Here is a 25,690-nt window from a genome sequence, read left to right as displayed (position 1 = left end):
GCTTCAACTAGTTTTTCCATTCGTCTGTAAAGAATTCGCGTTAGTATTTTGCAGCTGTGGCTTATTAAACTGATTGTTCGGTAATTCTCACATCTGTCAACACCTGCTTTCTTTGGGATTGGAATTATTATATTCTTCTTGAAGTCTGAGGGTATTTCGCCTGTTTCATACATCTTGCTCACCAGATGGTAGAGTTTTGTCAGGACTGGCTCTCCCAAGGCCGTCAGTAGTTCCAATGGAATGTTGTCTACTCCGGGGGCCTTGTTTCGACTCAGGTCTTTCAGTGCTCTGTCAAACTCTTCACGCAGTATCGTATCTCCCATTTCATCTTCATCTACATCCTCTTCCATTTCCATAATATTGTCCTCAAGTACATCGCCCTTGTATAGACCCTCTATATACTCCTTCCACCTTTCTGCTTTCCCTTCTTTGCTCAGAACTGGGTTTCCATCTGAGCTCTTGATGTTCATACAAGTGGTTCTCTTATCTCCAAAGGTCTCTTTAATTTTCCTGTAGGCAGTATCTATCTTACCCCTAGTGAGACAAGCCTCTACATCCTTACATTTGTCCTCTAGCCATCCCTGCTTAGCCATTTTGCACTTCCTGTCGATCTCATTTTTGAGACTTTTGTATTCCTTTTTGCCTGCTTCATTTACTGCATTTTTATATTTTCTCCTTTCATCAATTAAATTCAATATTTCTTCTGTTACCCAAGGATTTCTACTAGCCCTCGTCTTTTTACCTACTTGATCTTCTGCTGCCTTCACTACTTCATCCCTCAAAGGTACACATTCTTCTTCTACTGTATTTCTTTCCCCCAGTCCTGTCAATTGTTCCCTTATGCTCTCCCTGAAACTCTGTACAACCTCTGGTTCTTTCAGTTTATCCAGGTCCCATCTCCTTAGAGTCCCACCTTTTTGCAGTTTCTTCAGTTTTAATCTACAGGTCATAACCAATAGATTGTGGTCAGAGTCCGCATCTGCCCCTGGAAATGTCTTACCATTTAAAACCTGGTTCCTAAATCTCTGTCTTACCATTATATAATCTATCTGATACCTTTTAGTATGTCCAGGGTTCTTCCACGTATACAACCTTCTATCATGATTCTTAAACCAAGTGTTAGCTATGATTAAGTTGTGCTCTGTGCAAAATTCTACCAGGCGGCTTCCTCTTTCATTTCTTAACCCCAATCCATATTCACCTACTACGTTTCCTTCTCTCCCTTTTCCTACACTCGAATTCCAGTCACCCATGACTATTAAACTTTCGTCTCCCTTCACTGTCTGAATAATTTCTTTTATTTCATCATACATTTCTTCAATTCCTTCGTCATCTGCAGAGCTAGTTGGCATATAAACTTGTACTACTGTAGTAGGTGTGGGCTTCGTATCTATCTTGGCCACAATAATGCGTTCACTAACCTGTTTGTAGTAGCTTACCCACGTTCCTATTTTCCTATTCATTATTAAACCTACTCCTGCATTACCCCTATTTGACTTTGTGTTTACAACCCTGTAGTCACCTGACCAGAAGTCTTGTTCCTCCTGCCACCGAACTTCACTAATTCCCACTATATCTAACTTTAACCTATCCATTTCCCTTTTCAAATTTTCTAACCTACCTGCCCGGCTAAGGGACCTGACATTCCACGCTCGGTATGGGGTGCCATTGGTTACACGTCTCGGTCATCTCTTGTTCGCATTGTCGGCACTGTGAACAGTGGACGTTACATTTCAGATGTGTTACGACCCGTGGCTGTACCCTTCATTCGCCGGCCGGTGTGGCCGTGCGGTTCTAGGCGCTTCAGTCTGGAACCGCGTGACCGCAACGGTCTCAGGTTCGATTCCTGCCTCGGACATGGACGTGTGTGATGCCCTTAGGTTAGTTAGGTTTAATTAGTTCTAAGTTCTAGGTGACTGATGACCTCAGAAGTTAAGTCGCATAGTGCTCAGAGCCATTCGAACCATTTGAACCCTTCATTCGATCCCTGCGAAACCCTACATTTCAGCAGGATAATACACGACCGCATGTTGCAGGTCCTGTATGGGCCTTTCTGGATACAGAAAATGTTCGACTGCTACCCTGGCCAGCACATTCTCCAGATCTCTCAGCAGTTGAAAACGTCTGGTCAATGGTGGCCAAGCAACTGGCTCGTCACAATACGCCAGTCACTACTCTTGATGAACTGTGGTATCGTGCTTAAGCTGCATGGCAGCTGTACCTGTACACGCCATCCAAGCTCCGTTTGACTCAATGCCCAGGAGTATCAAGGCAGTTATTACGGCCAGAGGTGGTTGTTCTGGGTACTGATTTCTCAGGATCTATGCACCCAAATTGCGTGAAAATGTAATCACATGTCAGTTATAGTATAATATATTTCTCCAAAGAATCAAGAGCATTTCTTCTTGGTGTAGCAATTTTAATGGCCAGTAGTGTATTGACGGCTAAAGTGTCTGTTATCTATATCCGTTGTGTTTATTGAACATATGGAAAAACGCTACGAACTTATGCACAGTTCTGTTTACTCCATATTTTTTTGAGGTGGCAATTAAAACCTTACGAATATTCCTCACATCCTGAATAATCCAACGAACGCAGCCTCTTTCCCTGAGATTCAGAGGGAGTGTGACTGACGAGGCGTCTCTGGTGCAGAGGTCTCGACCGCCAGCCAGCTGGGAAGGCGTCCGCAGGGTGCAGCGCGACTTCCCGGTGTGCCTGCAGGTGGGCGCCGGCTCCGAGGACTGCCTCTACCTGAATGTGTTCGTGCCCCACGAGGCGGCCGCCAACGCTAGCGAGCCGCTGCCCGTGCTCGTCTGGATCCCAGGGGGCGGCTACGAAGGAGGCGGCGGCACTCAGGCCGACTTCGGGCCGGACTTCTTCTTAGAGCACGGCATCATCGTGGTCACCATCAACTACCGGCTCGCCGCGTTCGGTGAGTCACTTCTGCAAACTTTCCTTTGCGTCCGCGTCGGCTGAGCTGTTGTCGAAACGAGGCGACTAGTGTGGCGATGCATAGTACAGAGGGGCAGTGTACCACGTGACACACCCGCAACTAGCTTCGTTCTGCCGCGTCTGTCTGTAGCGTGCGGCTCGGGATGCACGTAGAAAATGTGGCGTTGATTTTCGTATGAGGAGGTACCAAACAGCTGCTGCTATATCAGAGATGAGCAACACCGATACGTAGATGTCATTTTGCTGGATCGAGAGCCCTGCCGGGATTAGGGCGAACGAGAAAGCTGAGCAGTTGACTAAGGACTAGAGTTGCGCTCTACCGAAACTACAGTTAGGTAATTTCGGGACTGTACATAAATGAGGTGGTAAATGGTAGGATTACCAGCAGTATTAATAGCATTTGTAGGGGAAGAAACGCAGAAGAATGTGCGTGAGGGAAATTTTGATCCGACCTCTCCTCTCCGTTTTTTGTTTGTTTGTTTTGCACGTAATTAGAACCACATATCGTACGATGTTAGTTTGTTGAGTATTTTATACCATCACACAATGTAAATTGCATTTTATGTGTAATACCACTTGGTTGACTGCGTAACTTCTGCGCTTTTATGTAACCAAAGCAATTACTTTTGATGCAAGTACAGTTTACAAGGGCATACATAAAAATATGTATGTAATTATTGTCGTTGTGTTGTACTCAATAGAATATTCTTCTTTTTGATCAAAGGTAAGATTTACTTGCTACTATCGATAAGTGCGGAAGTTGTGTATGCCTAGCAGAAACACGTTTTATATAAGCTCGACGAAGCACTGAAGTGTTTGATATACAGGGTGTAAATTTTAGGTTGACCAAGCAGAATAACTCAAAAAATAAGATTCACACGAAAAAATGTGTAGAATCCAATGGTGATGATTCTTGAGGGGGACATCTGCTGGTACTAAAATTAGCACGCCACCCCTGCCCCCTGGGAGTGGGGCGAGAGGCAACTTTAAAATTTCTAATGGGAACCCCCATTTTGTATTGCAGAATCAGATTCTACATAATAAGCTACGTACGTTTTGTCTTAAGCATTTGTTTTGATTTTGGTAGTTGGCGCTGTAATTTAAGAAAATCCATGTTCTCATTTTTGCGTGGAAAATAGTTACAGACGAATAAAAAAATACTTATTTACTTCGTAAATTTTGATTCGCTAAAACTAAAACTCTCCCTCTCTTCCCATAGGGTGAGGTTTGAGAGAGAGGAATTAGAGTTTTACAAATGTTAACCCAATACGAATCTGCGGAAAAAATTCATATTTGGATCAACATTTGTAAAACTCTAATTTCCCATGGAACAAGACATGGCGGACCGAAGATCTGCATTAGGGTATCAGGTGCAAACAATTCCATTCGCATCTACTGAAGGCCCAGTGGTATGTTAAATAGCGAGCATCTAGCATAGGTAATGAGACACAGTTTGGGAGGATCACTGCCAGATTGAAGCTCGACCACAGCTGGCACTGACACCACCTTTCTAGACTACTACTCGTACCATCATCATATTGCAACTCTGCGGAGCTGCAGGAAATTACATTTTCTTCAGCTGCCCTCGCTACAGAACGGAATCCGAATGGTAGGTTATGGATGCATCAGGCGCTTCCTTCTCATATGCTAATACAATTTTTTCCTAACAATTTAGACTTTTATAAATTAGTAATAGGCATTTCAGTTGAAGAGGAGTGAATTGACATATCTAAAAACCGCAATCACAGAAATCGAAAAGAAACGCATGGGTACAAAGAAGGCAACTGCGAAGAAACTATGGGTAACAGGAGAAATATTTCAGTTGATTAATGAGAGAAGGAACCAAAAAAATGTTCAGGAAAATTCAGGATTACAGAAATAAAAGTCGCTTAGGAATAAAATAAGTAGAAAGTGTGAGGAAGCTAAGGCAAAATGGTTGCATGAAAAATGGGAATAAATCGAAAAAGAAATGATTATCGGAAGGAGTGACTAATTATACTGAAAAGTCTAAACAAACTTCAGTGTACGTGAAAGACAAGGGTGGTAACATTAAGAGTGCAATGCGAATTCCACTGTTAACTGCTGAGGAGAGAGCGGATAAGTGAAAAGAGTACACTGAAGGCCTGTATGAGGGGGAAGACTTGTTTGATGACGTGACAGAAGAAGAAATAATAGGCAGTCCAGTAATAGAATAACAATTTAAAAGAGCTTTGGAAGACTTAAGGTCGAATAAGACAGAAGGGTAGATAACATTCCATCAGAATTTCTAAAATCATTGCTGGATGTGGCAACAATTATCGACATAGGTGTGTGGAATGTATGATCTGGTGGTATACCATCTGACTTACGGAAAAACATCTTCCACACCATTTGAAAGATTCCAAGGGCCGACAAGTGCGAGAATGATGGCACAATCAACTTAACAGCTCACGCATCCAAGTTGCTGACAAGAATGATGTACAGAAACATGGAAAAGAAAACTGAAAATCTGTTAGGTAACTGTCAGTTTGGCTTTGGGGAAGGTAACGGCAGCAGAGAGGCAATTCTGACATTGCGGCTGATAGCGTAAGAACGACTAAATGAAAATCAAGACACGTTCATAGGATTTGTCGACCTGGAAAAAGAGGGATCAAATCGCTCAAGATGTTCGAAATTCTGCGAAAAACAGGGGTAAGCTATAGGTAGAGGCGGTAATATACAATAAGTACGTGAGCCAAGAGTGAACAGTGAAAGTGTAAGACCAAAAACGAAGTGCTCGGATTAAAAAGGCTGTATACTATTTTTACATCAAAGGAGTAATGACGGAAATAAAAGAATGTTCAAGAGTGGTATTAAAATGCAAGGTGAAAGAATATCAATGGTAAAATTTCCTTATGACAATTGTCAGTGGACATGACGAAGACGTACAGGATCTGCTGAACTGAATTAACAGTCTAATGAGCGCAGAATATGGATTGAGGTTAAATCGAAGAAAGACAAAAGTAATGAGAAGTAGCAGAAATGAGAACAGCGAGAAATTTAAAATCAGGATTGGTGATCACGAAGTAGATCAAATTAAGGAATTCTGCTACCTGGGCATAAAAATAACCCGTGACGGAGGGAGCATGGAGGACATGAAAAAGAAAACTAGCATTGGTAAAAAGGGCATTCTTGGCCAAGAGAAGTCTACGGACGTCAAACATAGGCATTAATCTGAGGGAAAGATTTCTGAGAATGTGCGTTTGGAGCACAGAATTGCATGCTAGTGAAACATGGACTGTGGGAAAACCGGAACAGAAGAGAATGGAAGCATTTGAGGTGTGATGCTACAGGAAAATGTTGAAAATTAGGTGGACTGATAAGTAATTAGGAGGTTCGCTGGAGAATCGGTGGGGAAAGGAATGTGTGGAAAACAGTGCCAAGAAGAAGGGACAGGATCGTAGAACAACTGTTAAGATGTCAGGGAATAACTTCTGTGGTGCTAGAGAGAGATGAAGAGGGTAAAAACTGTAGAGGAAAACAGAGATTGGAAAACATCCAGCAAGTAATTGAGGGCTAAGTTGCAAGTGCTACACTGAGGTAAAGAAGTTGGCACAAGAGAGAAATTCCTGGTGGGCTTCATCAAACCAGTTGGAAGACTGATGACTCAAAAAATAACCGATGGATCAGGTTTTAAAAGTGTAAATTAAACTGTAACTGTTAAGTTTGGGCACGAGTGGTGTATAAGCGTGGGGTGTACTGGTGTTTTTGTGTGTTTGAAATCTGACTGTTCTCGTAACGGACCGAAGTATTTCTGCTTGTATTATTATGCCTGAACTGTCCATGACATTGTATTTTCGGTTTCTATATCATTCACCAAGGACCTGCAGCTTTTTATCTTTTTAAGACACTGTGTTCGGATTAGCTGTTTGCATGCAACCGAAGTCCAATAAATAAGTAAAAAGAAACTTAAGCAGGTCACATCTTCTTCATTTCCTACCTTTTTACAAACTCTTTACTGGTAATGTACAGCTCATAACTAATAAATTGTCAGAGCTCACCTTTACCATTGGAAACGTCTTACTGTGTCAAATCTTGTTCTGGGATCTCTAGCTTAACATTATATAAGCAGTCTAAAACCTTTCATGTTTCCTGGCCTCTTCCACGTATAGAGCCATCTTTCATGATTCTTTAACCAAGTGACAGCGATGATTAAATTACCCTCTGTTCAAAACTCCTTCCTGTGCTGCCACATGGGATAGCCTCGCGGTCTAGGCGTTTTGCCACAGTTCGCGCGGTTCCCCCCCCGTCAGAGGTTCGACCCCTCCCTTGGACATGGGTGTGTGTGTTGTCCTTAGCGTAAGTTGGTTTAAGTTAGGTTAAGTAGTGTGTAAACCTACTAGGGACCGATGACCTGAACAGTTTGGTCCCATAGGAACCTACCACCACCAGCTTCCTGCGCTTCCTGTTCCATTTCTTTGCCATCAGTACACTACTATTTCTCCAGTCTACTATTTTTCCTTCTCTTCCTCTTGCTACTATTAAATTCCAATCCCAATTAAATTTTTTTCTCCCTTAATAATATGAGGGTAACGGCCTTGCCGCAGTGGACACATCGGTTCCCGTCAGATCACCGAAGTTAAGCGCTGTCGGGTGTGGCCGACACTTGGATGGGTAACCATCCGGGCCACCATGCGCTGTTGCCATTTTTCGGGGTGTACTCTGCCTCGTGATGCCAATTGAGGAGCTACTCGACCGAATAGTAGCGGCCGTGGTCAAAGAAAACCATAGTAACAGCCGGGAGAGCGGTGTGCTGACCACAGGCCCCTCCTATCCGCATCCTCATCTGAGGATGACGCGGCGGTCGGATGGTCCCGATGGGCCACTTGTGGCCTGATGACGGAGTGCTTTAATGATATGAGTAATTTCTTTAATAACATCACACATTCTTTCAATCTTTTCTATGGGACTAATACTGGATGAGTTAGTGGTTCAGTCGAATTGCAATAGTGCTCCTGAGTGTTCCATAAACTGGAAGCATAAGCGCGAAACCTACTTCACACTGTTGTCGTCATACCGGAAGATGGAGAGCCCCGAGCATTCTCATAATGAAGACACAGAAGAAAGGGCAGCACTTGGTCATCGAAAAAGTTGCAATAAACATTCTGATTATTGACTTTCATGGTAAGCTAAAGGAGTAAACTCAAGCCATGGCCAGAAAAAACACTCCCAAAAAACTGGCTGGCTTGAACTACATTTTCTACACACTCTGGTAAAATGTCTCATCAGTCTGTCGGTGCACTCGACGCCCCACAACATTTGAAAAGGAGCAAAGTCGCTACTTGTTAAAAAAAAAAGTTTTAAATGGCTCTGAGCACTATGGGACTTAACCATCTGAGGTCATCGGTCCCATAGAACTTAGAACTACTTAAACCTAACCAACCTAAGGACATCACACACATCCATGCCTGAGGCAGGATTCGAACCTGCGACTGTAGCGGTCGCGCGGTTCCAGATTGAAGCGCCTAGGACCGCTCGGCCACACCGGCCGGCCGCTACTTGTTAGCCCACACTACATGCCTCCACTCAGCTGCTTTTGAGTTTCTCCATTGTTGAGTACTGGAGTTTTTCGAGGTATTTCAGTCCAGATGTGCACTGCATGCAGTTTCCTTCACAATGTCCATCTGTAAACTTCAGTACCTGTAGCTTCCTTCAATTTTGAGGGCATAAAAGATTACCAGCCAGTTTACATTATCTAAAGCTTTCTGCATGTCAATGAAAGTGGATAGCATTTCTTCACTTATATGTAATGTCTTCTCTGCGATTACTCAAGGACATAGAATAAATGTTTTTCCTCTGTTTCTCCTGTACCCAGTATGAATAGGTGGTGTGACACTTTAAATTCGATAATTACGTTTGTTTCAAAGAGTCAGAAATAAGGAGAGAAACAATAAAGAAAATTTGTAACTAATGAGGACTCACCCCTTTCTTCTTTGCACATTAGACTGCAATTTGTGTTAAACCAGTAATAAGTAATCTTTTTACGTAGGAGTCGATCTACTTGCTAATGAAATGTAAATACTCTGAAACTGTAACCCAGTATTGGACAGTCCACTTCGAAACAAAAACAAGCTGAGAAACTTTATGTACTGTGTGGTCTTGAGAACGTCCAAACACGATAGCGCTACTGTGCCGCATCTGCAAGTCGACTGACCTTACTGCTGTGATTCCATACAGTCAACTGGCACATGTGCACCACTGCACTGCCATCACTGCTTTGTGCCAGTTCTGACAAAAGTAATGAGACCGACAACACTGCGAACGATTTGGCAACGCTGTGTTGTTCTACTTGTGTAGACTGGCGTGTTCGCTCCTTCCAGATGCTCACTCGGAATTTTAACTCCATGCAGCCATCACGTGATTTTTCAGAGCACCATCAGTCAAGTTGTGTTATTGTTGTATGTACGAAAATGGAACAGCAGAATTTAGAGCAACATTATGCTATCAAATTTTCTGTTAAACTTGGGAAATTCGCGAGTGCGACCTTTGAAAAGTTGAATAAGGCTTATGGGAACATTCCTCATCAAGACCACAAGTTTTTCGCTGTCACAAATAATTTTTGGAAGGCAGAGAATACGTTGAAAATGAAACTCGTTTAGGGAGACCTTCAACTTCAAAAACAGACGAACATGTGCGTGCTCTTGTGAGATTGGACAAACATTTATCGATAAGGATTACAGGACAGCCAGCCGCTGCGGCCGAGCGGTTCTAGGTGCTTCAGTCCGGAACTGCACTGCTGCTATGGTCACAGTTTCGAATCCTGCATTGGGCATTGATGTGTGTGATGTCCTTAGGTTAGTTAGGTTTAAGTAGTTCTAAGTCTAGGGGACTGATGACCTCAGATGTTAAGTCCCATAGTGCTTAGAGCCATTTGATTATAGGAGACCTGTTAAGCTTAAACACCTTCATTGTAAATCAGATTTTGACTGAAGTTTTGCAGATGCAAAAGGTTTGTGCCAAAATGGTGCCAGAGAACCTCACAATTGAGCAGAACCACAATTGAAGAAACGTGTGTGATTATCTTCTTGAGTGGATTGCCAATGACCACAAATGGTTCAGTTGTGTGTTCCCAGGTGATGAATCCTGGGTCTCTGAGTATGATCCGGAGACAAAGTGGTAAAGTGAGGAGTAGTAGCATTTTGAGACATCTCCTCGACAGCAAAAAGTTCGAATGAGCTAAAAAAAGACCAAAACAATGCTGATATTGTCTGGTGCGCTAAAGTATCCCTTTCGTCTATGTCTGTATGACTGATGTTCTGAGACGTTGAGTTTATACTGGTACAGTCCAACATCTTTCAAGAAAAGGATGTTCCCTTCACTTTTATGTAAAAAGTTTCTGTCGCCATCTGCCAACAGGTTTCCTGAGCTTGGAGGATGAGGTGATACCAGGCAACGCAGGTCTCAAGGACCAGCAGATGGCGCTGCAGTGGGTGCAGCGCAACATTGCGGCCTTTGGTGGCGACCCCGCCAGGGTCACCATTGGAGGCGAGAGCGCCGGCGGTTGCTCCGCCTCGCACCACTTCACCTCTCCACAGTCTGCGGGTATGCTGGCTCCTGTTGCCACACACACTTTGAAAGTGTACTGTTTTTAGTTAATCACTGTCTATGTCGATTAGGATGCTCAGCAAGCTGCATAAGACTACTAGTCCTTCCTCTGCGAGTCAAACTTCAGATTCTTGGGTGCTTACCATTACACTAGCCATTTCCTTGTCCAGTGAAATGGCTTCCAGGTTATCTGTTTACAGAGGGTGTATTTCTTCAAGATGGCTAGTTGTGAGAAAATGAAGATAGAAACTTTGATCAAATCAGAACTTACACATAGGAATATTGGCATGCATTACTGGCATAAGGTTGCCTGGGAGTGGAAGGACTGGGCAAAATAAGGATTGAACATTATTGATATCAAGATTTTTATTAGTGCTCCTCAGAATAAATAATTTTATCAATTAGGTCAATAGGACCTTGACATACTAAGACAAACGCAATAATTACATAAAAATTTAAGAACAACTGCTGATAATCGAGCAACAATGTTAGCAAATATTTCAGTGAGACCAAATAACAAAACGGTTGTAATGTTAATTGAAATAATTGCTCTCAACTCTCCAAAAGTCCTATGGCAGCGCCACCTAGTGGGCCAACCATAGCGCCATCTGGTTTCCCCCTTCAAGTTACACAAGTTTCAATCTTTGTAGTTTCTTCGTTTGACGCTTATTTCGTGAGATATTTGGCCCGGTCACGATCAATGGACCACCCTGTATATTGGAAGCCCTTACTAATAACACATTCAACAGAAAAGAAATTTACAAAACCCCAATATTGTAAAATACACAATCAAATTACAGCTCTATGACAAGTACCAAACAGAAGCTATTATGTTCTGATGCGAGTGACACGCTCCTCAAATATCCTGACCAGACGCAGGAACAGGGAACAACAGGAGGCTGAACTGAGTTCGATATAGAAGAAGCAGGGCACCAAAATGTGCAGGAAGCGAAAAGCCACAATTATCACATCTCTCACTGGGGAACAACAGGAGGCTGAACTGAGTTCGATATAGAAGAAGCAGGGCACCAAAATGTGCAGGAAGCGAAAAGCCACAATTATCACATCTCTCACTGGGGCGGAAGATCAGTCTTTACGAATGCCTTGTGGTCTCGACACCGAAGCAACAAACTAAATGTAGCTCACCGAGCATGCAAAGCCGCTGTGCGACGACAAACAGTGGAAAAACTTGGAGCCTCCACGAGACTTGTGGATGACGACGACCCACCGCTCGCCATCAGACCCGGTCGGCCAAAGGAATAATGTGTCCACTTCCGTTTCCGGTGCACGTCTCTCGTGTCCGGAAGATGCTCAGCCAGGTCAACTTGGAAGTCACACGCGCTGCAGAACAAACAGCTGGGCCGTTGTCTTGCATACTTGCGCTGTCCGTGTTGGTTCATTGACTGCCTCTCCTGGGAAACGGCCTCCATGACATTTGGGGCAAATGTGCCACGTCCATATTCACGCCAAAGATTCTGTTCGAGGAGATGAGGCGCGAGTTGTCGATCGTGCAACGGTTCAAATACAAAGTTACTTTCAGCAGAATCACCCGATTTTTCAGGGGTACATCTTTTAGATGCATGCTTATATAATGTTGAGGTACTTTTTAGATTACGTTTAGTATCAGAGTGAAATGGTGAGGATGCGGGGATCCGGGAGTGGTAAGCTGCCAAGCCTGCACTCAGCAAAATGAAGTTTCACAATTTATTTCACTGAAATAAATTGACGTTCCAGCTACGAGGTGGGTCATCGAAGGTGCTCCGTAAGAAATTGGAAAAATATTGCTTATAGCGTGGGTTGCGTATCAGGACGCAGTGTCTTTCGTTGAGATAAGTCCAATATCCTAGCGTAGGCTTGTCACCAGAAGTATAAAGATAGCGGATCGTGTGGCCACAGATCCAATTCACAGAGTGAGTTTTGGCGGAGGGGTAGAAAGTCTTATCGGGGTACAAAAGCAAGTGGACGTCGATCTGAGCTGGTGTCTGTCGAGTAAGAAACGCCAAAATTCGTCGCGCAAGTGTCCAGACGTCGAACGCTGTGCCACAGTGGTACCGGTGGACATCCGTGTCATCCACTCCACAGTGGGTGCAGAGGGATGAATCGGCGAGATGGATGCGGTGTAGACGATCTCGGTTAACTTGTTTGCCATTCACGGTGATGTACCACGCTGATTGAACGACTGATTCGAGAAAACGCGCATGGATCGCCCTCCATATGTGTCGCCACACGTACTGTGGATACTTACGTTCGATGGGGTTGGACGGGCGGAACTGCTGTAACAATTCGGAAACTGTTTTCGTGAGGTACAAACGTGTATGCGGTAAGGACTGGTAGACATAACTGAACTCCAGGAAAAATTGTTGGATGTAATAAAACGGGGTTGGAATGGTCGATACCATTACTGGAGCGAACAAGGAGGCCGGCGCAAAGTTGTGAAGCAGGAGGCTAGTAAGGCTCTGCGGGCAACGATGCCAAAGTTTTAGTTGGGGAGCTGACGTAAAGTGCCTTGACATGAGTCGGGACGTGGATGAGTCCCACCCCGCCACGATCTCGTGGCAGTGCAAGGGATTCATATTGCACCCTGAATAACATCCCCGAGCTGACGAAGGAGCCGAAAGCCATCAACAGTCGTCGGGCCAGGAGATTTGGGACTGGTAGTACTTGAGCCACGTGTGGTACACGGGAAGCATGATACATGTTCACGTATTACGCGCGTTGGATAACGTCGAGAGCTCGTAGCCGGTGATCTGCGAGAGTTGGTCTGATTGTCTGTAGCAAGCGTCTACCATTGATAGTCGCTGAGCGGCGCAGATCTGCTGCGAAATCAAGTCCAAGACATCTTATGGTGGCGGCGACACTAAGGGGCGCAACGCATCTCTCCGGCAAGCCCTCACCAATGAGCAGGACCTTGGATTTTGACACATTGAGGCAGCTCCCTGACGCTTCGCCGTAAGTCGCCGCCCATGTCAGTGCCGCTCGTACTTCATCTTCACTTCGCAGATGTAGTACTATGTCGTCTGCGTAGGCTGTACAACAGAAACGGAGGCCGTACACAGCCATACCTTTCAAACGTTGGCGCATGCCCTGGAGCAGGGGTTCCAAGGCGAAAGCATACAAAATCGTGGAAAGAGGGCAGCCTTGTCGTACAGATCGTGCGATGACCAAGGGCGGTGTGAGGTGACCATTGTACATAATTTTAGAGGTTGCACTACTCAACAGGCGCATAACCACTGTGACAATACCGCCAGGAAATCCCATATGCTGAAGAACTCTCTGTAAATAGAAGTGGTCAACACAGTCGAAAGTCTGGCTAAAGTCCAGTGAAGCCAAGGCGCCAGGGATACGTTGATAATGCGCCAATGCTATCATGTCTCTGTAACGGCAAAGGGCCGAACGGATGTTGTTGTCGCCTCCTAGGGAAGTCTGGTCGCAGGATGTGACGTAACGTGCGACCTTCTTGAGTCGCGATGCCAATAGCCGTGTGAATATTTTCATGTCGCTGTTGAGCAAAGTAATTGGTCGATAGTCCTGGACCCTCAATAACCGGTGCGGTTTATGGACGGGGATAATAATGCCATCTAGAAAGGCGCTCGGGACCACTGTCATCGGTGACATCAGCTCTTGTGCGATTGCCGTCCACGTGGAAGCCAACAAATAGTGAAAACTTTTATAAAATTCGATGGGTATACCGTCAGGTCCAGGAGATCTGTTATCGGTACCCGCTTTGATAGCATCTACCACTTCATCTGCGGTTACGTCGTCTTGGAGGTCATGCATTGCATCCTCCGGAAGAGTGTTCGTGGTAAGCTGCACGACTTCTGTGATCAGTGCTGCAGAATGCGGTACGGCTGCGTATAGCTCGGCAAAATGAGCATGGAGAACACGACCGATGCTTTGTTGGGTGTCGTGCCGGCGCCCTTCCTCATCAGTGAGTACTTGGATCAGAGCTCGTCGTCGTCGTTGTCGTTCCTGAAGGAGGTGGTACATCGACGGACGTTCTTGAGGGATACGATTTGAAGCACGCGAACGGACTACAGTTCCTTCCAAGTAACGCCGCATGATCAAGGAGATCTGCGCCTTCATGCGATGGACCATCGACTGCCGGGCTGGCGAGAAAGGCATCGTCGCACAGTCACGTAGTATGGTGTAGTAGAAGTGCAGGGTATTAGTTTGCGACGCCTTAAATTCCTTCCCATAACTCATCAGTGTCTTCCTGAGGGTCGGCTTTGCACAGGAGAGCCACCATGATAAGGTGGAGTCATAGGCTTCTCGACGATGGCGGCAGCGTGTCCACGCTTCTTCGACCATTCGGCGACAATCTGAGGAGGTCAGCTGAGCGACATTGAGTTTCCACAGACCACGACTATGCCACACTCGCTGTCGGGCGAGAGTGACGTCACAGAGGTACGCATCATGGTCTGAAAAGGCTATAGGCCAGACTTCCGCATGACATGTGCCATCAGCAAGGGAGCGGGTAACGTAGATGCGATCTATGCGGCTTGACGAGTGAGAGGTGTAGAATGTATAGCCCGGTTGAATTCCGTGGAGCTTCTTCCAAGTGTCAAACCCGCAGCTGCCGACAGATGGATAGAGCGTCTGCCATGTAAGTAGGAGATCATGGGTTCGTGTCACACATTTTCAGCTGTCCCCATTGAGGTATATCAACAACACCTATCGGCAGCTGAGGGTTTCGATTCATAATCATTTATTCTACAGAAGCTGCACGGTCATCTATGGTATCTGTTCTTTCGGCAACAGTTACTATCTTCATATACAGTTAAAGGCTACCCAGCCAATGACCTTCGTCTGTGCGAATGCGCACAGGTTGCCCGAACTCTTACGGGAATCGTCACCTTAGTTGGTGCGAGTAATGGGTGGATGGGCAAATATCTATTACGAACATTACGAATGTAGATTGTGGACAGTTGGGAATGTGGGTCCCACGAGAAGCGTGCAAGGGATAAGTCCCTGAAGTCGCTCAATTCATCTGTGTCCTCGGTGGCTCAGATGTATGCCGGCACGGTAGCTCAGCGTGTTCGGTCAGAGGGTTAGCTGCCGTCTATAAAATAAAAAAAAAAAAAATTAAAAAAACCTGAGTGAATGAATCAATAACGAACTTCAACGGGCGTCAGGGGACGTCTGTAACGAACTATAACGAACAAATTGAGAGTAAAAAAAAAATAAAAAAGAGAAAAACAAATGGATCGAGCTTCTTCCCTGTAAGCAGGAGATCCCGGGTTCGAGTCCCGGTCGGGGCTCACATTTTCAGCTATCCCCATTGAGGTATATCAACAACATCTGTCGGCAGCTGAGGGGTTCGATTCACAATCATTTATTCTAGAGAAGCTGCATGGTCGACAAATTTAACACCAGTATTTACGAAAATGTTTCGTTACGGATGGTTTGCACCCAAACACAGAGAAGTTTTTCAAAATGTCTGCGAGCTTTGTTTTTCCTGGAGCCACATTTGGTCTATGCTTACACAGTTTGGAAGGAATGGCGATTGTCTCTTAGGAAGCAGTGAAGAGAGCTTTTATCTGTATTTTATAAACTGATATGCCTTGCGTTTGTTTTTGATGGATTTTGATGTCGGGGTACTCAGTCTCGCTACAAAGACCTTGTGGTCACTAATCTCTGTGAACTTAAGGGACACCCTTGTTTCACGGCATGTGGTAAACCGATGTGGGTTGCAGGGATAATTTGGACTATGTCTTTTGGGCTGAAGCAGCGGCTGCCTTAGAAGCCGGACGTGTGCGCAGGTCTGTTCCGCGGGGTGATCATCCAGAACGGGCAGTCGGTGTCACCGTGGGGGATCTTCCCCAACGCCCGCGACATGGCCTTCCGACTGGGCGCGCTGCTCGGCCTGCAGACCAACGACTCCCAGGAGCTGGCGGCCTTCCTCAGGGCGCAGGAGGCCAGCGACCTCGTCGACCGCGGCAACGAGATCCTCACTGACGACGTGAGTATAGCTGGCAGCCAGGGGGCGCAGCGCAGGCTGTCGTTGGGCCCACTGGCGTCCCAGGAGGTCTAGCATCCTGTGTGGAACATCGGTTCTCCAACCGGTTAGGTACTGATGGAAGCTAATCCCTAATGTCCTAACTACTTTCTTCTAGTTTCTCCCAGACATTCATTTCCTCGGCAATTCTGCGAAGAACCTTCTCATTCCTTCCTCACATAAGCTTCAGCGTAGTCTGTAACATTTTATACCGAGCCTCCCTCCTAAGTCGCTCAGGCGTATTTTCTGTGATATTTCAGCAACCATCTACAGTCTCGTTTCTGCCGTGTGTCACTGGAATGAACCCAAGCAGCCGGCCGGGGTGGCCGAGCGTTTCTAGGCGCTTCAGTCTGGAACCGCGTGACCGCTACGGTCGCAGGTTCGAATCCTGCCTCGGGCATGGATATGAGTGATGTCTTTAGGTTAGTTAGGTTTAAGTAGTTCTAAGTTCTAGGGGACTGATGACCTCAGCTGTTAAGTCCCATAGTGTTCAGAACCATATGAACCAACCCAAGCAAATATGGCTCTTGTCGGTATTTCATGAGACATTCAGTGTCTACAATTAGCGTCGGTTTGTTTAGCGTTGCAAACAAAATGATTTTTAATGCGGAATTTTACGTGGCCATTCTATAAACCGGTTTCAAATTAGTCTAGTGCGGTATCTGTTTTATCGATATATATATTAGCAGTGCCAGTAAAACACGAAAAATAACCGGTACTCCAGCAACGAAAAAGCAGCTCTGCTGCTGGGCGGTTAGGGTGTCCCTTATTTTTCAACTTAAGTATGTTTGAACACTTACCCTCCAGTATTGTTTGAATCACCCAAAAAAAAATTTCCTGAGATCGAAGCACTATTACCCCGGCCGACTTGAGTGCACTGAGTTTAGTATTATTCTAATTACCATTTATTAGTGGTTTTAATTCGCTTATTTCCTTATCATAATGCACTTTCATCTTCATTTCAGAGAAAACATTGGTGACTTCGTGTCAATCAAGAGCAGAGATCTGTTCTCTTGCCTGAAGATCATGAACACTAATTTTATTCAAGAATGCCCTTCGACAGGGATGAGCAGCATCTCAGTTTTGGGTGGTAAAGGGGTAGTTAAGGACTTGTAAGTTGTTTATGACTCTGCAGAAACGTGCATTAAATTAATGCAAGATTTGACGGACTATTCACTGTAGACGTGGCGCAAATAGATTTTGTATTTTGTTGTGTTCAAGAACATCGTACACTGTAACCAGATGGCAAGAAACAAAACACTGAAAAGAAAATAGCTTCAATAACATTAAACGGATCGTAAAAGATAAAAAGGCGTTTAATTCACATTTTATCCAGTCATTATTACCTCTTAAACTAACGAAAAATTACGAAACCTAAAATTCCAATATTAAAACGTGTCACTCTAGTCGACACAGGTTAATATCATCCCACTGAGATGAGTTTTCTTCCAGAGTATATGTAACCAAACAGAAAACATCTAAAGGATGAGCGTAAAATTTTTCGAAAAGAAAATTTTTTGGGGGAAAATAAGAGATGTCCTAATGGCGGTGGTAGTCAGTGCACACCAGGGCGGCGCTGTAGCTGCTGGAGTGCTGTTTATTCTTGGTGTTTTACTGTACCAGTTAATAAATATAGATAAAACTAATATCACACTAGAGTAATTTTGAACCGTTCTATCAAATAGGAACACAAGATTCCCCTTTAAAAATCTTTTTATTTGTAACGCAAAACAAATCGATACTTTCCCTCAACGCTGGGATTCGCTTGAAAGACGTGATGAGCAGTATATTTTTGGGCTGACTCTAGCTACGCACTGCAAAACCGAAATTTCAGATACGTACCAAAGCGTTTCTGAAGAAGAGAAATTAGTTAACATCGAGTATCGATTTAAGCGTCAGGAAGCCGTTTCTGAAAGTACTTGTATGGAGTGTACCCTCGTATAGAAGTGAAACGTGGACGATAAATAGTTTAGACAAGAAGAGAATAGAAGCTTTCGAAATGTGGTGCTACAGAAGAATTCTGAAGATTAGATGGGTAGATCACATAACTAATGAGAAGGTGTTGAATAGAACTGGAGAGAAGAGAATTTTGTGGCACAACTTGACTAGAAGAAGGGATCGGTTGGTAGGACATATTCTGAGGCATCAAGGGATCACCAATTTAGTATTGGAGGGCAACGTGGAGGGTAAAAATCGTAGAGGGAGACCAAGAGATGAATACGCTAAACAGATTCAGAGGGATGTAGGTTGCAGTAGGTACTAGGAGATGAAGAACCTTGCACAGGATAGAGTAGCATGGAGAGTTGCATTAAACCAGTCTCTGGAATGAAGACCAAAACAACAACAACCAAAACATTAGAGAAAATACGCCTGTCGTTTGTTAGAGACGACATCCTGTATTTTCTAAATTGATTGTTTTTGTCATGAGGATTTGAATGGTGACCAAGGTCTCTGTATGTAGGATGATACTGTACATCAGTTAATATTATGTTCCTGAAAATCTAAACAGATACAAACATTGTACACAGATTATTTTTAGATTTTTCGATGACAGACAAACGAACGTTGATAGATCTTTGAGTCGATAACTCTGCCGTTGTTGTCTCTGATGTATACGTAATGAGGTATTACAATCAGTGGTATGTAAAAGGTGGCTGACTTTCGTTGATAAAAAGGTATCCGTGAGAGTGTTAAACACAAACAATATTTACGAACGTTATTATCGCGATATGCATGTTGTAGACACACTTTCTCGATACCGTGAGGTGTCTCTGATGTGAGTGTAAACAAGGGCGCGCATGTCTACAAGCACAACTAGTGAAATGACAGCTCTATTTCCAAAAACACATATTTATTCTGTGACGAACAAGTACCTATCTTCAAGAAATTGTTGTACAATATTCCTAGCTGAGGCTAAGTCAGTTGGTTGCACGATAGAGTCTATTATCCTGCGTAGACACTACTGTGGGAGTGTCAGGTGTTGTCGAAGAGCAGCGGATACTCTTCAGATGGCTCAGATACGATTATTGAATCTGTAGCGGAAGCTACAACTGGAATTGGATCTGGCGGTAAATCAAAACCTCACTGGAACTCTCTGGGTTAAGCTGCAGCATGCGACACATAACCTGGTGCGCGGTGGTACTATTCCCCGCACTATCTGTTTCACGTGATGCGTGACGTGAAACATAGTTCCGCTCTGCAAGCGACTTCTGCACCAGTCCTCTGGAATTTTCTGGCCGACTCGGTTCAATGGCCGTGTAGGCTACACCCTATTTACCCTCCGTTGCTGAATGGAAGTGTTGCGACTTGTGGTCGCAGCAATGTATGATATACGAGGTGTGTGAGAAAACCAAAGAGACAGATTTTTTACCTCCCAAAGTTTTATTTTTTCAAACAACTATGTTGTCAACTACAAAGTGGTTCGGTGTCGTTGTTCTCAGTCTCGGAACGCGCACTGAAAGGCTTCAACTAGTGGGGTCTTTTAATGTTCTTAAGAGTCCCAAAATGACGCTCTTTTAAGACATTTATAAATTTCGGAAGAAAAACTCACAACGACTCTGATCAGGTGAAGAAAGGGTCTGTGGAACAACAGGAATGCTTTTTGGGGTCACACGTTCCGCGCTGGAAGTGGCCGTGTGACATGGGCATTGTTATGCTGTAGTATCCACTTGTCCGCAATGTCAGGTGTCACTCGATTCGCCCTTTTCCTCAGCCTTTCAAGGACGTATTTATAAAACACTTGGTTGACAGTTTGTTCTGGAAGAACAAATTCTTTATCCACTATATCCCTACTGTCGAAAAAGCAAATCATCATTGATTTGATCTTTGATTTGCAAATGCGAGTTTTTTTAGATCGAGGAGCTGCCTCATTGTGTCACTCCTCGCTTTGCCGCTTTATCTGAGGATCGTACTCAAAAATTCAGGATGTATCACCGGTGATCACACGACTGAACCATTCGTGATCATTGGAAATCTTATCAAGAAGATCAAAGCACACTTTTTTTCGATCGTCCTTCTGCTCAGTTGTGAGGACATTCGGCACCATTTTGGCACAGATCTTTTGCATGTGCAAAACTTCGGTAAAAATTTGCTTTACGGCGAAAATGTTTAACAGGTCAGCCATAATCATTATTGTTGAACGTCCGTCTTCTCTCACAAGTTGAAGGTCTCCCTGAACGAGATTCATCTTCACCGTGTTGTAGTCCGACCCCGGTAGCTGTGTGGTCAGCGCGACAGAATGTCTATCCTAAGGGCCCGGCTGGGTCGGATATTTTCTCCTCTCAGAGACTGGGTGTTATGTTGTCCTAATTATCATCGTTTCATCCTCATCGACGCACAAGTCGCCGAAGTGACGTCAAATCGAAAGACTTGCACCTGGCGAACGATCTACACGATGGGAGGCCCTAGTCACACGACATTTACATTCTACCGTGTTCTAGGCCCTCCAGAAATGATGTGTACAAGCTAAAAACTTGTGGTATTGATGAGGAATGTTCCCCATAGGCCTCTTTCAACTTTTCAAGGTCACTCTCTATTATTCCCCATTTTTGAGGTAAAACTTGATTGTATAACGATACTCTAAATTCCACTGTTCCATTTTCGGAACACACGCAAAAAATAACCTTCACTGATGGCTCTCTCAAAAATCGCATGATGGCTGTATGGAGCTTAGACCCGGACTGAGCGTCTGGAGGGGAAGAACACACCGGTCTACACAAGTGGAATAACACAGTGTTACCAGATCGCTCGTAGTGTTGTCAGTCTCCTTACTTTTCTCATACACCTCGCAAAACGCAATCAAAAAGTTTCGGTTTGAGGACATTTCTGCAGGGTATATGCATCAACTATGATGCGAGTGTATAAGAACCGACATGTAGGAAAGAGATTAGTGTGGCATTCGTGTCTTTCCGACGTGCGTCTCGTAAATGCGGCGACGTTATTACCAAACGCGTTCAAACAGGACCACCATGCTGTTATTCTTTTCTTCGCTATCGGAGGACACATGAGATCCATCGGAGAATGAAGACTTTGTACGGGGCAGCATGTCTGTTGAAGACCTTCCAAGAGCCAGAGTGGAGGTTTTGGACATGTATATTTTTAACGTGGTCAACTAAGGTGCGGGGTGCCGCCCAGGATGTTGCAACACTCAGGGATCTTAGAGGGACCCTTTGCCATTTTATTCACCCATATCTCAGTGGTGCATCCTCCCCTTCCCTCTCTGCCCCCTGTGATCACGCCACAAGAGGGCGCGAAAAATAAGGGATGAAAATGCATAAGTATCCTTTCCTGTCACAGATCACGTTCAAATTTCGACGAATGGTTTTGAACAGTCTCTAATGGTTCCAAATTGTACACAAGAGCACAATGTACGGTCGCGCTGCCGTCCAAAGTTGTCTAATCACGTTTAGTGGGGATGCAGCCACACGATTTCTTTAGAGAGGGTTTGAAACGTCCGATGGTGGGAGCAGAGTCCGTCGTCGAGCTCGAAAGTGACATTGCAGGTCGCCAAGCTTTTGTACGATTAGGGAGGAGGATCGTAGGCACCTTTGAACAAATTCTAAACCTATGTTTCGCACTGGGAGACAGTTATGGGGTTTCGAATAAGTGATCCTTTAAGTACAAAATTGTTAAGGCTTTCGTGGCCACTTGTTGACAAACTGCCTATTGGCTTGTGTCTCGGGTTCTTCGGCCGACGTTCATCTAATGATTTTTCTGACGTTTCGCCAGCACGAGTGGCTGGCATTGTCAAAGCTTCACCCTCCATTGCTGGTGGTGAACTGGAGCCGAGCTCGCGGCCGCAGGCTATATGTACCTGGCGCGCCAACGTCCGAGGGCTTCTCCGCGGTCATTTCCGGTGCGGCTCTCCTCTTGCTACCTGCGACGGTCGTTCGCTGCAGTACGGGAAGCCAGGATCCGTTTACCTTAAGGCTTTCCTCTTTCTTGTTCAAACTGTTCGCGTGTTTTTGTATTTCTACAGCTTCTCTGAACAAGCGCGTGTGATAGCGCTTCTCTAAAGCCAGAACTTTCGTGTCGGCGAATTTTATTATTTGGTCGGTCTCATTCAGTGCGTGCTCTGCCACGGCCGATTTCTCCACCTGCCCCAACCTGCAATGTCGCTTATGCTCTTTGATCCTGGTGTTAATGGATCGTCCAGTCATTCCGACATAAACTTTTCCGCATGTGCATGGCATACGGTATATTCCCGACATTGCAATCGGCGAAGGAGAAAAGAGACCCACTTGCAATGTTGGGAATATACCGTATACCATGCACATGCGGAAAAGTTTATGTCGGAATGACTGGACGATCCATTAACACCAGGATCAAAGAGCATAAGCGACATTGCAGGTTGGGGCAGGTGGGGAAATCGGCCGTGGCAGAGCACGCACTGAATGAGACCGACCACGTAATAAAATTCGCCGACACGGAAGTTCTGGCTGTAGAGAAGCACTATCACACGCGCTTGTTCAGAGAAGCTGTAGAAATACAAAAACACGCGAACAGTTTGAACAAGAAAGAGGAAAGCCTTAAGGTAAACGGATCCTGGCTTCCCGTACTGCAGCGAACGACCGTCGCAGGTAGCAAGAGGAGAACCGCACCGGAAATGACCGCGGAGAAGCCCTCGGACGTTGGCGCGCCACGTACATATAGTCTGCGGCCGCGAGCTCGGCTCCAGTTCACCACCAGTAATGGAGGGTGAAGCTTTGACAATGCCAGCCACTCGTGCTGGCGAAAAGTCAGAAAAATCATCAGTCGGCCGAAGAACCCGACACAGAAGCCAATAGGCGATCCTTTAAGTCTTCTGCGCACAGTACTTTCAAGGTTCGTAGTGCTACATAGACAATATGGATAGATTTTTATTAAATGTGTACTAACATGAGAAACAATGGGGCATACCACAAGTCTGTAGTGGTGTCCCTGGTCTACTTTTAGAGAAAATAAATTTCTACTTTTTTTTACAAAGTAATTTGCATTTATGACTGGTGTTTCAGGAGAAGGTGAAGCTTTCGCATCTGGCCTTCGCTCCGGTAGTCGAACCAGACGTGGAGGATGCGTTTGTGAGAGAGCACCCCATCACTGTACTGAAAGAGGGTCGCTTCAACAAGGTGCCTATTCTCACTGGAGTCGACTCGGGCGAAGGCGTTCTCTTCATATTTCGTAAGTCTGCTATCGGATACGCTTTATGGAGTTGTCGGACTTAGACCATTGACGTAGAATCCTGAATACTGGCCTGTAAGGGTCCTATAAGGATAAGGATTTTACGCAATTATTAGTTTAGCATGAACACTACTGATTCCATCAACAATGTCCATTCAGCTGAAACAAAACTTCACACCACAAATTTTTCGAAATCACAAGTAATAGCTGTTATATCTGTAATTCTCAACGACACACGAATAAACATTAACGTCAATAATAATCTGCTGATGTACAAAATTTACTACTTGATTAAACCTATTTTTCGACGTATTAATTTTCGTGTAATACTTTTAAGGTGATGACTTGTTTGTAATTACTAATATCGTCGTGTTTGGTCTTCATACAATATTTACTTCCCAATTAGAAGTTACAATGGCAACACAGACCACAATAAAGATGTGAAAAATTTCAGCACCAATAACGAAAGAGTAGGTTAATGATTTTGCTGTCACATTCCTAGCGAATGAGTTGCACTGAATACCTGTATCTAATACTAATCTGTATTGGAAATGAGATTAATGTCGAGCTGGGAATACGATTACTGATGAGAAAATAGCTTTTGGGAAGTAATATGTAACATCAGCTTTAGGTCCACACTGTTTATAATGCTGATGTCTGTTGGTAACATTGTGTTGTTTAACCATTATGAAACGATCTTTGTAACAGAAGTCATAAAATTTCTGGAAATTTGATTTAGTCTAATTTTGACAGCTTTATGTTACAACTGGCAAATATCTTTCCTTCAGTCTGAGAGTTCGCTTTCATGTGGCACTAATTCTTTTCTTCATATTGTTAGCATATTCAGTAACTGACTGGTTATATGCCACTTTTTGAACAGATTAAACACCGTCTCGAATACGAATGCTGGGTTATATTCACTTGTCATTAGGAATACCTTAATGGAATGATCTGGAATTATAGGGAACTGCAATGATACTAAGATAAAAAATTATGCCAAAAAGAAATCAATAGTCGAAATTTTGTGTTACATTACATTACATTACTTGTTCCATAGCTCATGAATACGCCATTTCAAAATGATATGGAACATATCGCTTGAAAGTTAGTTTTCTTTACATAATATAATTATTTTTTTTCAGTTACTGCTTCATATCTAAAAATTCATCTATTGAGTAGTAGGAGTTGTCATTCAGTAATTCCTTTAATTTGTTTTTAAATGTTCGTTGGCGATCTATCAGACTTTTAATGCTATTTGGCAGATGAGAAAGATTTTTGTGGCAACATAATTCACCCCTTTGTGTGCCAAAGTCAGATTTAACCTAGAATAGTGAAGATTGACTTTTCTTGTAGTGTTGTAGCTGTGTACTTCGCTGTTATTTTTTAATTGGGATGGGTTATTAACAACAAATTTCATAAATGAATATATGTATTGCGAAGGTACTGTGAATATCCCGAGTTCTTTAAATAAATGCCTGCAAGGTGCTCTTCGGTGAGCTCCAGCTATTATTCTAGTTACATGCTTTTGTGCAATGAATACCTTTTCTCTTAGTGATTAATTATCCCAAAATATGACGCCATACGAAATCAGTGAATGAATATAGGCAGAGTAGGCTAATTTACTGATATGTTTATCGCCTAAATTTGCAATAACCCTAATAGCATGTGTAGCTGAACCTACCTGTTTCAGCAGAGCACCAATGTGTTTCTTTGAATTCAATTTCTCATCAATATACACAATCAGAAATTTTGCATATTCTGTCTTAGCAACAGACTTCTTTTCAAAGTCTGTATTTATCAATGGTTTTATGCCATTTAATTAACACAATTGCATATACTATGTTTTCTCAAAATATAGTGAGAGTCAATTTGCAGAGAACAACTTAATAATTTTCTGACAGATATTATTTGCCATTTCCTTAGCTGATTCTCGTTTTTTTGGGTGTAATTGCTATACTTGTATCATCAGCAAAAAGAATTAGCTTTGCATCTTCATGAATATAGAGTGGCTAGTCATTAATA

General features: G+C 44.0%; 1 protein-coding gene across 1 annotated transcript in view; it reads left to right on the top strand.

The window, feature by feature from the left end:
* LOC126412533 (venom carboxylesterase-6-like) overlaps positions 1 to 25,690 on the top strand; it is a 472,566-nt gene that overhangs the window by 29,265 nt on the left and 417,611 nt on the right. The window contains exons 3-5 of the mRNA XM_050082175.1: positions 2,653 to 2,932; positions 10,327 to 10,512; positions 16,275 to 16,474. Of these exons, the coding sequence (XP_049938132.1) occupies positions 2,653 to 2,932; positions 10,327 to 10,512; positions 16,275 to 16,474 (666 nt within the window). The remainder of the gene's footprint in view (positions 1 to 2,652; positions 2,933 to 10,326; positions 10,513 to 16,274; positions 16,475 to 25,690) is intronic.

Source organism: Schistocerca serialis, chromosome 7 (genome assembly GCF_023864345.2).
Source record: "Schistocerca serialis cubense isolate TAMUIC-IGC-003099 chromosome 7, iqSchSeri2.2, whole genome shotgun sequence".
Taxonomy (NCBI): Eukaryota; Metazoa; Arthropoda; class Insecta; order Orthoptera; family Acrididae; genus Schistocerca; species Schistocerca serialis.
This window is presented reverse-complemented; position numbering and strand designations above follow the sequence as displayed.